The following is a 14,099-nucleotide window of genomic DNA, read 5'->3' as shown; positions in this document are numbered from 1 at the left end:
TGTCAAACAAAAGAAAGTCAAATTATTCTCTATGCTATAAACAGACTAAACACATGGAAAGGGTGGGGAAGGAGAGGCAAACATCACTCCTGGTGAATGTGAGAGAAGGAAAATACAGGTTAGGCAGTGAGGCAGTGCTAGGCAACCTGCCTATGTTTTCCTTCACCATGTCTCCCCAGCAACCAGACTTAGCGAACCTCTTAAGCTTACTTTGATATTGGCATTGGCTGCACAAGACCTTCTGTACTCAGGCATATTTACAGCTCACTCCATCGTACTGGTGTACTGGGCTGATTGGAATTTGACCCCTTATTCTAGACTGGCAGCTCAGTGCAGTACAGAATCGATGTTGCATTTTTTTGTCATCTCCTGGATGAGATATTATATAGAGGCCCTCACTGCCAATTCAGATGGGTGTAAAAGTTTCCATGGTACTTTTCAAGGAAAGCTTGGAATTAATCTGATGCCCTTGAGAATATTCCTCCCTTAACCACATAAGATTTGGTCCATGAGTCACAGATTACTCAAAATGGGGGATTGAAGTCATAGGTGATTTTAAAGCAGTTTATTAAGGAGCAACAGTTTAGATATGATATATACGTTAAATAGGCAGAAAATAATTTTACATTTGCCGTGTAGGTGTGCGGCAGCCCTGGCGCCCACCGGCAGTTAAAGGGCCGATTAAGCTCATTGAAAGTGCAATCGATCCTGATTTTGAGAAGCCTGTGTCCTTTTACGCTTGAATCACTGGAGCCTGCATTTTCAGGGTCTTACGGTTCTGCTGAGCCAATCAGTCAGGCAGGCTTCATGTTTTTTAATCATTCTAGATCCAGTGCGGGACAGAAGGGCTAGAAGGAATGGTGAGGTGAGGAGGTAGCAGGATCAAATTGAGTTGTGAATGTGTGCATTATAGTTCATTTTTTGATTCATTTTGTCCATTTACACAACTTTAGGATGTTTAAATCTTTGCAGAGGCTTTTTGCAGACAAGCCCCTTCATACTTGAGGTCAAACCTCTGCAAGCATAACGTTTGACATGTGTATTGTGTACTGTTCTGGAGGGACCTGCTCAGATGAGGAGAGAGCAAGAAGGGAGAGGAGGCCAGTTGTCCGCAGGCACGGTAATAGAGTCTGCCCTCAGGGCCGAGAGGCACAGCCAAAAGGGGTCGAAAGCCAGCAGGTGTTGCAAGGGAGAAGGGGCAGGAGAAGGCACTACTACCAAGCTGCAAGGGTATACAGGCTGTGATCCAGCTACCTTGACATGACACAGGTACAGTGACAAAGAAGGCTCTGCTTCTCCAGAGAAACAGTCACCTCAATATGTGACACGATCGGCCCTGAGATAGCCTCAAACTATGTAGGTGGCCACCCAATGCCAGTGGCTCCAAAGGTCACAGTTCCCCGAAATTTTTATGCCTTGGGTTGGTTTCAGGGATCTGTCGGAGGTCTTTGGGGTGTGTGGCAATCTGGGGGCCTTTACAGATAGAAAGTGGTTCCATTCTCTGAACATTCAGATAATATGTGTGATCAGCAGCATGAGCTCCTGCAGGTTTATGCCAGATATCCTGGAAGCTGCCATGATGTGTACATCTCAAGTCACTCCCAGGTGCCAAGGCTCTTCACAGCCCCTGCATGGTTGGATGGATGGCTGCTGGGGGGCAAAGGATATCCACTCAAAAGGTGGCTGATGACACCACTCAGACACCCAAGGATGCCAGCGGAGGAGAGGGAGAACCAGAGTCATGCCTCCAAAAGGGCCATCATTGAGGGAACAATAGGACTCCTCAAAATGAGGTTTCACTGTCTGGAATGTTCCAGAGGATCTCTGCAATATCCTCCAGAATATGTTTCCCTTATAGTGGTAGTCTGCTGTGCCCTTCACAATCTGCCTCACTCAAGGAGGGGAACTGATAGGGTTGAAGGCCATGACATTCTTCCAGAAGCTGCTGAGGATGAATCGAGTGCTCAATCTGAGGAGAAGTCTGCTCAACCCCAGAGTGATGAAGAAGATCCAGCAATGAGGATGCTAATGGGAGCTAGGGAGACCAGGGAGTCCTTGATTCAGAGGAGTTTCCAGTAGGACTCCAAAGTCAGTACTCCAAATGTTCGTAAACAGGCCGTCACCTTACTGCTCGGGGCTGATGAGGCTTCCTGGCACCATCTTTGCAGCCCAATCGATGTCTTACAGAGCGCCAAGTCTCCTCCCTAACTATGACATTAAGCATAATAAGGCCATTTGACATGATGGCACATTTTAATAGTGATGCGTGACAGGTACATTTAACATTACACAAGTGACAATGAGAAATTATTCACCAGCGAATCCCCTTCAGTGATCATGGTGACTTCAATTTCCATTTATGAGTGCTACATCTTGGTGCTTTCCCCTTGCTGGCAGCTGCATTGGAGGCAGGCTGCTGACTCTGATGGCCCATCGGCCTTGATGACTTTGGCAGCCATCCTCCGGTTGCCAGTGCCTGTGTGGGCCCTGTCTGGGTGGGAGAGTCCAGCGTCTTGCCTGGGCTCTGCTCCGTCATTGTGGTCTCCTCAGATGCGACGGTGACTAATAAAGGGACAGAGGTGTTGCTGCCATCATTAGGAGTGCCCTGAGAGGAGCTCCCAGATGCATGGAGCTGCAGGTCATCCACCAACATGAGGTTTGTTTGAACCTCCCTGCTCACCAGCAGAGTCACTAGGTGCCTCATCCATCTCTCACTGAGGTCACTGCCAGTGTGTGGGCTCGCAGGTCTGAATACAACCCCAGAAAGCTCTGATTGAGTTCCTGGGGCTGCCTCTTAGTGGAAGTTGCTACTCTCTCAATGGAGGATGCTGTGGGTTCAGCGTAGTGGGCTAATGCAGTGTTCATGCTCCACATGGACTCTGATACAGAGACCATGGCATGCAAACCCTCGGGGGTCTCTGCCATATCTTCATGTGCATCTGTCTGGATATCCAGCATTTGCTGCTTAATGGATGAATCCAAAGGCTCATCATCTGCCTCAGCCTCAGCATCATCCTGGTCTCCAGCAATCCTCCAATTGTTGACACCCTGGGGACTCAGCCTCCACCAGCTCCTCAAGCGCATGTTATGTGCCTTCCCCAATGTGCACTACCATCTGTTCCGGAGCACACAATTCCACCAACATGCCTGTATCTGTATTGGTGCGTGGTGCAGAGAGAGGATGTGATGCAAGTGCATCTGGCTACACATCACCCTCTGATGTCAAGGGAGGGTCTTCTGAGTCATTATGCGGTCTGGAGGATGTTCTACGTGAGGGAGGGAAAACATACGAAGTCTCCAGCAGCTTTTACGAATCAGAGTACATGCATTCTCAGATTCAAGATCTAGCTAAGCAACGACCTTCTAAATGGAGGCGCATAAGGGATTAGTGCATTTCACGTGTCAGTCTTACAACTGCTGCCGCACAACTCTCATACCCTCCCCCAATCTCTTCCTTGTCCACTGCACTCTTAACCTCCTCCAAAACCTCTGCCTCTCCATGACCAGTGGCACTTGATCCACGCTCAAATGCCATGCCCAGGATATGCTCCTTTACCGGAGCTAGCACCATCAAATTAGGAACAGCACCCGTGTGTCTTCGCTCCTGGGCATTGTGACTCTTTTTCTCAATCTTTAAGGGAACAGGTAGATGTGCCACATTAAGCTCGGGACTTTACACCCATGAGCCGCAACAAATGCAGGCACACACAAACATATCTCTCCATCGTTACAAGGGGACTCAATACTCATCCTGGCAGGTCGCAGAAGATTATTGACCCTCTTCCTAATTACATCCAGGTCCTTTGGATTACATTATGGCCACTGACCAAAGACACTACCACTCCATGCCTTCTTCGTTAAGTGTGGAGGCCTCCTCTTTCCATCTTGTGGCAGAAATATCTCCTGACAATCACTCACAGCCTCCAATAGAACTCACAGGAAGTCATCTGAAAAGCTGGGGGGCTGATTGGCTTTGGCCATTTCCATCAGGTTTGGCATGGTTTCTGGGTCCTGATGAATTGCTTGTTTCATGTTCAAAGACAGAAGAGCTTCTCGGCCTTTCTCATTGTAGGTCTTTATTGAACTGATCTCAAGATGACAGCTTACAGAGATTGCCTCATGGCAGAGGCCATCTGACTACAGAAAGCCAGATAGGACATGTAGAACTGATTGCATTTCAAACCCAAACATCCCCTTTTCATACCAACAAAAAATACAAACAACCCCCTTTTCCTAGCGAACAAAAGACAAATTTGCATGCATGATCATGTGTAACTGAGTTACCCACTATACATCCACAGACCTCATGCATTAACTGCTGTTTGTTCTACTAGTCAGTCTCTGTTGGGTTGATGACTTCCAGATCTTGTCAGTAGCCCCTCATGTATTTTCATGGCTACATATTGATTCTTCAAGGAGTCTTTCAGGGTGAAAACTTCTTTCTGTGCCTTTTCTGATGGCCGTTTTGACTGGCAGTACCTCTGGTTGATTTTTTTCAACTCCTTTGTTTTTCCAGCTGTGGAATTGAGGGTCATTATTTTCTCCTGGTAACTTGGTGTTGTCTCTAAAATTTATTTGCTTAGATCTCGAACAGCTTGGTTCATTGAAGATTCCAGTTTATTATGCATTTTCAGTGCGATATACTCAGCTTGAAGCAAGACCTTCAAATCTTCCAGTCCAGCTCTGATGTGAACATTTTCCTGTAAGACTGCTTCATTTATCTTTGGCTTGTACATTTCCTGGTCCTGACATGGTTGGCAACCATCTTGTTGTTTTCTTGAGTATTGTCTCCCTCTCCCTGGGGTCTTTTATTACCCTTTGTCTGTTGGCATGTTCAGGGTTACTAGTCCAAGCTTTAGACGAGTTTCAGCTGAGCTGAGTGGCCGTTGCATCCCATCTATGATCTGGAACTCTAGATCTTCCTTCTTACCATTGCACTGGGCTCTCAGTCTAACTTGTCCTCTCGGTATGAAGATCGTGCCATCATATAGCCTCAACCTTACTTTCAAGGGCTTCATTTTTGGATCACCATATTGAGCTGCTTCACACAGCTCTGTGAAGGTCATAATGTCGCATGACGTACCAGTGTCTACCTGATACGTTTTTGTTCACTTGATGCTCTCCTTCTGCCATCATCATTGTAACAGTCGCAAACCAGTTATCACTTAAAGGTCTGATAGAACCAGCCTGTTGTATCATGTGTAGTGCTTCATCAGACTCTTCGGCTGATATCTCCCCAGTGGCCATCTGTATAGGCTTGTTTTGCTCCTTTCTAGCCAAGCACTTGTGGTGTGAAACGATTCTGCTTCCTGCAGTTAAAATGCTTCTTTCCCCACTTTAGGCAATCCTTCTTTTCCTTTGTACGATGTCCTCCACAGTACTTGCATCCTGCTCTTTGTCTGTGATTGCTCTGCTCTGTCAGCCTGGAATGTCTCTCAGCATAACGTATCTCCTGAACAGCATTGAAGCCAGCTGGTCTAACTCCCAGTAGTCAGAATAGTGACAAGATAATCAGCTCCTGCTGTGGTGAAGAGGTCTACTCCCAGTTTCATCCATGGTCTGTCTGTGATGTCATGCGTCATCAATGGCTTTCTAGCTTGTTTAGCTTGGTACTCGTTACAAACACCGCATTGGCTGATGTGGTCTTTAATTTCATTGCTCATGCTTGGCCAGTAGGGCACTTCTCTTGCCTTTCTCAGACTCAATTCAATTCCTTGATGGCTTGCATGGATGCACTTCAGCATTTCTCCTCTTACCTCCTTAGGGATGATGACTCTATTTCTTTTGTATAAGATGCCATCTTGGGCTGTCAATCAACTCCGTATGCCCAATATGCTCTTGTGACCACAGGTGTATCCTTGATGCTCCCAGGCCATCCTTTCATCAATACTACTTGAAGTGCTTGCAGTTGCATCTTGTTGGGTAGTTCATTTTAATGAATGCTGCTGTCTGTTCTGTGCCCCGATACCACTGCACCTCCTTGGCAGTGAGCTTGCGGAATGTTTTACAAACTGGTGACAAATCTCAAGATGGTAGCTTACAGAAATTTCCTCATGGCAGAGGTCACTGACTACGGAGAGCCAGATAGGACATGTAGAACTGATTGCATTTCAAACCCAAACACTGATAATGTCCTGACCACACTTGCCTGCACAGTGTCTCATGACAGTTGTCTGCCCTTTTAAAGATGACAGTAGCCCTCTGCCACAGTTCCTCCCTGCGTAGCAGCCTTCAGAGAGCTGCTTTTAAACACCCTGCCCGCAGATGCAATCATTCTGGAACTTGCCCTTTCCCTCCTCCCCGCCGCCCCCCCCACCCCCCAGTAGCGTTGAGCCTCTCACGGTGCGAGTTTCACACTGGCCAGCAGTTAATTGGCCAGCCAGCATGTAATCGCTCTGTGGTGCTGATCATAGGCGGGCATGCATTTTGCACCTGCTTCTGGTCCCACTGATCGCACTGCCTGACGAGCCGAAAATTCAGGCCACACAGAATCACAGAACCTTTACAGTGCAGAGGGAGGCCATTCAGCCCATCAAGTCTGCACTGGCTTGCCGAATGAGCAATTCACCTAGTGCCATTCTCCTGCCTTCTCCACGTAATCCTGCACAACAATGAACAATCCTTTTCAAATAAGTCTAATTCTCTTTTGAATGCTTCGATTGACCGCGCCTCCACCACTTTCTCAGGCAGTGAATTCCAGGCCTTAACCGTTCACTGCGTGAAAAAGTTCTTTCACATATCATTTTTGCTTCTTTTGCCAATTACTTTTAAATCTGTGTTCTCTCATTCTCGATCCTTTCATGAGTGAAAGTAGTTTCTCCCTATCTACTCTGTCCAGATCCTTCATGATTTTGAACACCTCTACCTGATCTCCTCTCAGCCTTGTCTTCTCCAAAGAAAACAGTCCTAATTTCTCCTATCTATCTTCATAACTGAATTTCGTTATCCCAGGAACCATTCTTGTGAATCTTTTCTGCACTCTCTCCAATGCCTTCAGATCCTTCCTAAAGTGTGGTGCCCAGTACTGGATGCAATATTTAGCTGAGGCCTAACCACCAGTAACAGTTTCCTGGCCCCGGATTGGGGAGGGGTGGGGCGGGCGGGTGCGGGGAGTGGTGCAGATCTCCGTAGCTGAAAGTGTCAGTCCCATCTGTTCTCAGTCTTCTGGAACTAGCCAAAGTGTTAGTATTAGGCTGAAGCCAATAAGGATCACTTTGAAAAGATCTTTCCTGTCCCAAGTGATCTTTCCTCTTGCCTGTTTAATCTTTACTCAGACTGTTGGTTTATGTATGGGTGATGAGATCTAACCCTGTCAGGTTTAGGAATGGCCTTGTTTCGGGGCTTGTGCTAGGTTCAGGTCCTTGGAAGGATAACATGTCTACGCTGTCCTGTGTTTGAGAGAGAGAGAGAGAGGGAGACAGAACACTACTTCTGTAATGTTAAATACATTTTTTAAGATTTTACAAGGTCATCATGCAGCAATTGCTTATAACCAACACCACCAAAAGTGGATAATCTGATCACTTCCCCATCCTCAATGATAGCAGATTCAATTATTTATTGTTTGCGGAATCTTGCTGTGTGAAAATTAGCTGCTGCAATGGCATACACTTCGAAAATAATTCATTGAGTATAAAGTACCATGGACATCCTGAATCAATGCCAAAGTAGAAAATAAACATAGGTCTTTTTCTTTTACTACATTATACACACAGGAAAAGAAATGCTAATAAATGTTCCATATTTCTATTTGCTCATAAACTAATATTGCATAGAGTTAATGCTAATTGATTGTAAGTAGAAAACTGAATGCTTTTACTTATAGAGTGGTGTCTATATGTGCGTGTGTGTGCAGGGAAAGGGAGGGGTTGAAAGCAATTCTCTTGAAAGCAATTCCTGTTTCAATGAAATAGAATAAATTTCTGGATTGCCATATTTTGTTACAGAAAAGACCTGTAGCTGAGATCTGTAGGAAAAGTTAAGCAATAAGTCAAACAATAAGATTTTCTGGTGCTTAACAACAACTGTGTTCCACATACAGGCTGTTCTTCCAAATCGCATTGAAATAAATTAACTAACTGTCACAAGCTAACAAATCACTGCCTGCACAAGCTCTCCAGCATGCCTCCAACACCAAGGGCTAAGGGAATATGTGTGGTATTTTCTAAAATATCATGCAAAATTAATTTGGCAGGAAGCAAGCTCTAACTGAAATGAGGTTTCTAATTCATTAATTAATTTTTTTTCTGCATTCACAAGATGCGGGCTTTGCTGGCTAGGCCAGCATTTATTGCCTTCCCTATTTGCCCTTGAGAAGGTGGTGGTGAGCTGCCTTCTTGAACCGTTGCAGTCCATGTGGTGTAGGTACAGTGCTGTTAGGAAGGGAGTTCCAGGATTTTGAACCAGTGACAGTGAAGGAATAGCGACATATTTCCAAGCCAGGATGGTGAGTGACTTGGAGGGGAACTTGGTGGTGGTGTTCCCATCTATTTGCTGCCCTTGTCCTTCTAGATGGTAGTGGTCGTTGGTTTGGAAGGTGCTGTCTAAGGAGCCTTGGTGAATTCCTGCAGTGCACCTTGTAGATGGTACAAACTGCTGCTATTGCGTGTTGGTGGTGGAGGGAGTGAATATTTGTGGATGTGGTGCCAATCAAATGGGCTGCTTTGTCCTGGATGGTGTCAAGCTTCTTGCACGATTCCTAGCCTCTGACATGCTCTTGCAGCCATGAGGGTTATTTCAGACTTCAGGATCTGAAAAATAAATAAACTGAGCCACAAATATCTGCCACACTACACCTGAGAAATAGAGACAGAGATAACTGATCCCACACCCAACGGATCAGATCAAAGCTCTGCAGTCCTGTCACATCCAGCCGTGAATAATGCTAGACATTTAAACAACTAATTAGAGAAGACTTCACAAAAATTCCCATCCTCAATGATGGCAGAACCCAGAATGGCAGTGCAAAAGACAATGCTGAAGCATTTGCTATTATCCTCCTGAGGATCTCAGTATCAGAGATGCCAGTCTTCAAAGGTATTCAAAAGGTAATTCGAGGTATTCAAAAGGGAATTGGATTGCTACCTGTAAAGAAATAATGTGCAAGGTTACAGGGATAAGGCAGGGGGCTGGGACTAGGTGAAATGCTTTATCAGTGAGCCGGTGCAAACTCAATCGGCCGAATGGCCTCCTTCTGCACTGTAAAAATTCTGTGATTCTTCAGCAAATTTGATTCACTCCACGTGATATCAAAAATGGCTGAAGGCACTGGATACTGCATAGGCTATGGGAATCATAGCTGTAAAATGAAGGCTCATGCTTTACAGCTAACTGCCCCTAGCTAAGCTGTTCTGGACTTACTGTGGACGTTAGAATATAATATAGCTTTTGTAACTTGTGTTATCCTTACAAATCTGTATATATCTGTAAAGGTATAGTTGTGGGTTAAGAAGTATTGTAATATAGTTCATCTTTTCTTGTTTAATAAATGTTTTATTCTTTTGTTAAAAGTTCATCAACTAACCCCTGTGACTGTTCAGCAGCTACGCTCCACATATTTAAACAAACAAATAAAAGTTAGGATCTCTCAAGCTGGATTCCACTCTGGGATCAGTCTTGTCCAGGGGTAATCTCAGCTGGGCATCATAACACATCGGTTTACTCTCAACCATCAGCAAGGCTCAGAAGTTGTTGATGACAGAGCTATCAAGTGGCATTTACACAGCAATAACCTGCTTGCTGATGCTCAGTTTGGGTTCCACCAGGGCTACTTGACTCAACACCACGTTACGAGCTTGGTCCAAACATGGACAAAATTGAATTCCTGAGGTGAGGTGACAGTGCAATTGCCCTTGACATCGAGGCAATGTTTGAATGAGTGTACTATAGGGTGTTTTAATAACATTGAGGTCCATGGGAATCAGGGACAGAACTCCCTGCTGTGCTATGATCCCCAGCTGAGATTACCCTGGAGTCAGAAGTCAGCTGATGAACTTTTAACAAAATAATAAAACATTTATTAAACAAGAAAAGATGAACTATATTACAATACTCCTTCACCCACAACTTTACCTTTACGGATATATAGGCCAGGATTTCCCAGTCAGTGAGCGGGGGCCGGGGCCTGCTCGCCGACATGTAAAATGACGTGGGATGATGTTGGGCGGAACTCCCAATGTCACCCTGCCTCACTTCAATTTTCAGGTGGGCGGGGGCTCAGCAGGATCAGCTGTCCGCCTGCCGACCTGTCAATGGCCAATTGAGGCCATTGGCAAAGTAATTAAAATACTTAATGGATCTGCCCGTCCAACCTTAAGGTTGATGGGCAGGCCGGGAGCCCTGGTGTGCATTGGTTAAAAACATGAAACCTCATCCCCGGGTGGGATGAGGTGAGATTTCATGTACGTTTTTAAATTTTTAATAAAAGTTAATGAAAGTGATAGACATGTCCCAACTCATGTGGCAGTGTCACATGAGGGGACATGTCAGGGGAATTTTTTTTCTATTGTTAATATTTTTAAATTTGGCACCGATCTCCTTGAGGCAGCACTTAGCCTCAGGGAGATGAGTGTGCCCTTTCGCGCACACCCACAGTTTAGAGATCCCCCCCACCCCGCGCCTGCACAGGGAGTGCATAGCACTTCCTTGTAGACATCACGCTGGGCGGGCCTTAGTTAGCCCGCCCATGTAAAATGGTGGCGTCGCCCCAATTGGGGGCGCTGATCGGAGGTGCGCCTCCATGCGCCCGCTCCTAAACTTTCCCTCCAACAGGAAGGAAAATTCTGCCCATACAGATTTGTAAGGATAACACAAGTTACAAAAGCTATCTTATACTTTAACGTCCACAGTAAGTACACAGTCCATGTACCAATAGGCACGCTTTGGTCAGACCCACCACACTCTGAAACCAAATAACAGATACTGCCTCAACCAGATGTTATTGATCACTCCTCAACTCCCCCCAGATGCTTGTCACACTGTGAGCCAACCAGTCTCACTGAGCTCCCTCTTTCACATGGGGGTTTCCAATCTCCACTCTCCAAGGACTCGCCTTGGAATCTTCCCACAAACAAACGTTTTCTCTCAGATGCCTACCGCAAGGGTTCACCTCCAGGGTTTCGAACTCTTCTTCTGATGTTCCTCTTCCCTGAGTCATCAGGGAAGCTTTCTTCCACATACTCTCACTCATCAGCTCATTCATCAACAGTACTACTGCTTCACATGCCCATAGCAAAGAGTTACAGACCTTCAGTTGTCTCTTTGGACCTTCTTGCCTCGTGCAAGCGTTCTCACTTTAAATCTGCTTTCTGCAGCTGTTGTCTCTTTAAATCTAAAATTTGGAGCCTTTTTCACTGGCCCTCACTCTTAGCTTCACTTAACAGGGCTTTTCAGATTCCTGTCCTTTCTTTGACTAGAAGGTTTGCTTTGGACTTCCCCCTCTCCCACTCCCATGGATTTTTGGAGTTTTTCTTTAGCTTGGGACTGGCTATCTGTCCCTTCCAAGTGGCTTCTGTTTAGCAGCTGGCTTTCAAACTAGTTGAACTCCAACAGCTTCCAAATCAAACTGCTGTCTTTTTCTTTGTGTGTTTGTCTGTGGAAGGGACCTGTCTCTCTGCCTCCCCGTTGCTAGGCAATAGTACTGTTTTTCAACTCTTCCAAACCAACTGAACTCCAACAGCTTCCAAATCAAACTGCTGTCTTTTTTCTTCTGTGTGTATCTGTGGAAGGGACCTGCTTCTTTGGCTCCCTATGCTAGGTAGCAGTACTGTTTTTCAACTTTAGTGTTTGCTTAACTTCTTAAGGCGTAAACTCTCATCAGCAATGCAAGCATCATTTTAAGGTGAAACTAAAACTCCATTTGACCTTTCTTAACACACAGATACAGAAATACAAATCAAACTTAAACTTTAAAGCTAAAACGCATTCCTAAAATCCACAAATACCAATATAACTTACTTAAACTACCTCTATTTCCTAACAGCTGGTTGAAGTCATACCTAGCACAAAGGAAGATGGTTGTGACTATTGGAGGCCAAACATCTCAGCCCCATCAGGACATCACTGTAGGAGTTCCTCAGGATAGTGTCCTTGGCCCAACCATCTTCAGCTGCTTCATCAATGACTTTGGCTCTAAGGTAGGAAAGAAGTAGGGATGTTCTCTGATGATTGCACATTCACAACTCTTCAGTTATTAAAACAGTTCACACCCACATGTAGCAAAACCTGGACAAAATTCAGGCTTGTGCTGATGAATGACAAGTAGCATTCATGTCACACAAGTGAGAGGCAATGACCATGTCCAAAAAGAGAAAATCTATATTCTCTTCGTGTTCAACAACATTAGCATAGCTGAATCTCCCACCATTGATAACTGGACTACCCATATAAATATTGTGACTACAAGAGCAAGTCAGATGCTGGGAATTCTGTAGAGAGTAACTCACTTCCTGATTGCCCAAAAACTGTCCACCATCTACAAAGCACAAATCAGTAGTCTGATGGAATACTCTTCACTTGCGTGGATGAGTGAGGGCAGTTTCAACAGCATTCAAGAAGTTTGACATCATCCAGGACAAAACAACCTGTTTGATTGGCACCCCAACCACCGCCTTAAACATTCACTCCCTCCACTACCAATGTACAATATGTACATTTTCAAGATGCACTGCAGCAATTTATCAAGGCTTCTTTGACAGCACCTTCTAAACTCATGGTATCTCCCATCTAGGAGGACAAAGGCAAAAGATACATGGGAACACCACCACCTGCAAGTTCCCCTTCAAGTCACACAATATCCTGACTTGGAACTATATCCCCAATCCATCACTGTTGATAGGTCAAAATCCTGGAGCTCCTTTCCTAACAAGATTTCCTATACCACATGGACTGCAGCAATTCAAGAAGGCAGCTCACCGCCACATTCTCAATGAAATATTTTCCTTTATTGGATAAGGTATTGAATACAAAAGCAAGGATGTGATGCTGGAACTGTATAAAATGCTGGTTAGGCCATGATTGGAATTTTGTGTACAGTTCTGGTCACTACATTACAGGAATGACATAATTGCTCTGGAGAGAGTGCAGAGTACAAGAAGTTGCCAGGGATTGAAAACTGCAGCTATGAGGAGTGATTGGATAGACTAGGGTTGTTTTCCTTAGAACAGAGGAGGCTGAGGGGTGGCTTGATTGAGGTGTACAAAATGATGAGGGGCCTAGATAGAATAGACAGTAAAGACTTGTTTCCCCTAGTAGAGAGATCAATTACCAGGGGGCACAGATTTAAGGTGATTGGTAGAAGGATTAAAGGGGTTTTTAGGAAATATGTTTTCACCCAGAGGGAGGCGGGCATCTGGAATTCACTGCCTGGATTGGTGGTTGAGGCAGGAATGTTCAACTCATTTAAAAGATACCTGGAACTACACCTGAAGTGCTGTAACCTGCAAGACTATGGACCAGGTGCTGGAATGTGGGGTTGGAGTTGGAGACTTGTTTTTTAGCTGTCACAGACATGATATGCTTTTTGTGCTGTAACTTTATAGTTCTATGGTTTATCATTACTGGTGTTTTTATGTTGCAAGAGATGTTGCATTCAATTTCCTGATACTACTTTGCATTAATTAATGTTATTTTCTCCTAGTTATTGTGATATTCTAATTGAGCGAGAGGTACTCATGCAGAAGTATATTCATCTGGTTCAGATAGTGGAAACGGAGAAAATTGCAGCACATCAGCTCCGACAACAACTTGAGGACCAAGACACAGAAATCGAGAGATTGAAAGCTGAGGTATGTCATTCAAATAATCAGAAAAAAACACTTTTTTTTGTGTACTAGTGCTTTTTACCCCTGCACCTTGCTTTGTTCAGAAGTATTGCATACCGTACCCAATGGCTTTATTGCAGCAGTCCTTGTAGATCTTCAATATTTGTAACTATGTAAATCCATTCAATTGAGGATTAGATGGATTGAGTTCAACTAAATTCTCCTGATATCATTTGGACGAAGAGCTTGGTTCACTTGGCTTTACTTTTGATTTGAAGAACCAAAGTTTGGACATTTGTGAAGTTCAATATGAAGGTTCTTATTACCCAAGTCACTCAA

General features: G+C 44.8%; 1 protein-coding gene across 1 annotated transcript in view; it reads left to right on the top strand.

Moving 5' to 3' along the window:
* The window catches only part of rasgrf2b (Ras protein-specific guanine nucleotide-releasing factor 2b), a 265,513-nt gene that overhangs the window by 56,879 nt on the left and 194,535 nt on the right, over positions 1-14,099 (top strand). Inside the window, exon 3 of the mRNA XM_041185342.1 lies at positions 13,637-13,784. Coding sequence (XP_041041276.1) covers positions 13,637-13,784 — 148 coding nt within the window. The remainder of the gene's footprint in view (positions 1-13,636; positions 13,785-14,099) is intronic.

This window comes from Carcharodon carcharias, chromosome 4 (assembly GCF_017639515.1).
Source record: "Carcharodon carcharias isolate sCarCar2 chromosome 4, sCarCar2.pri, whole genome shotgun sequence".
NCBI lineage: Eukaryota > Metazoa > Chordata > Chondrichthyes > Lamniformes > Lamnidae > Carcharodon > Carcharodon carcharias.
Note: the sequence above shows the minus strand (reverse complement) of the source record. Positions and strands in the feature narration are given on the sequence as shown.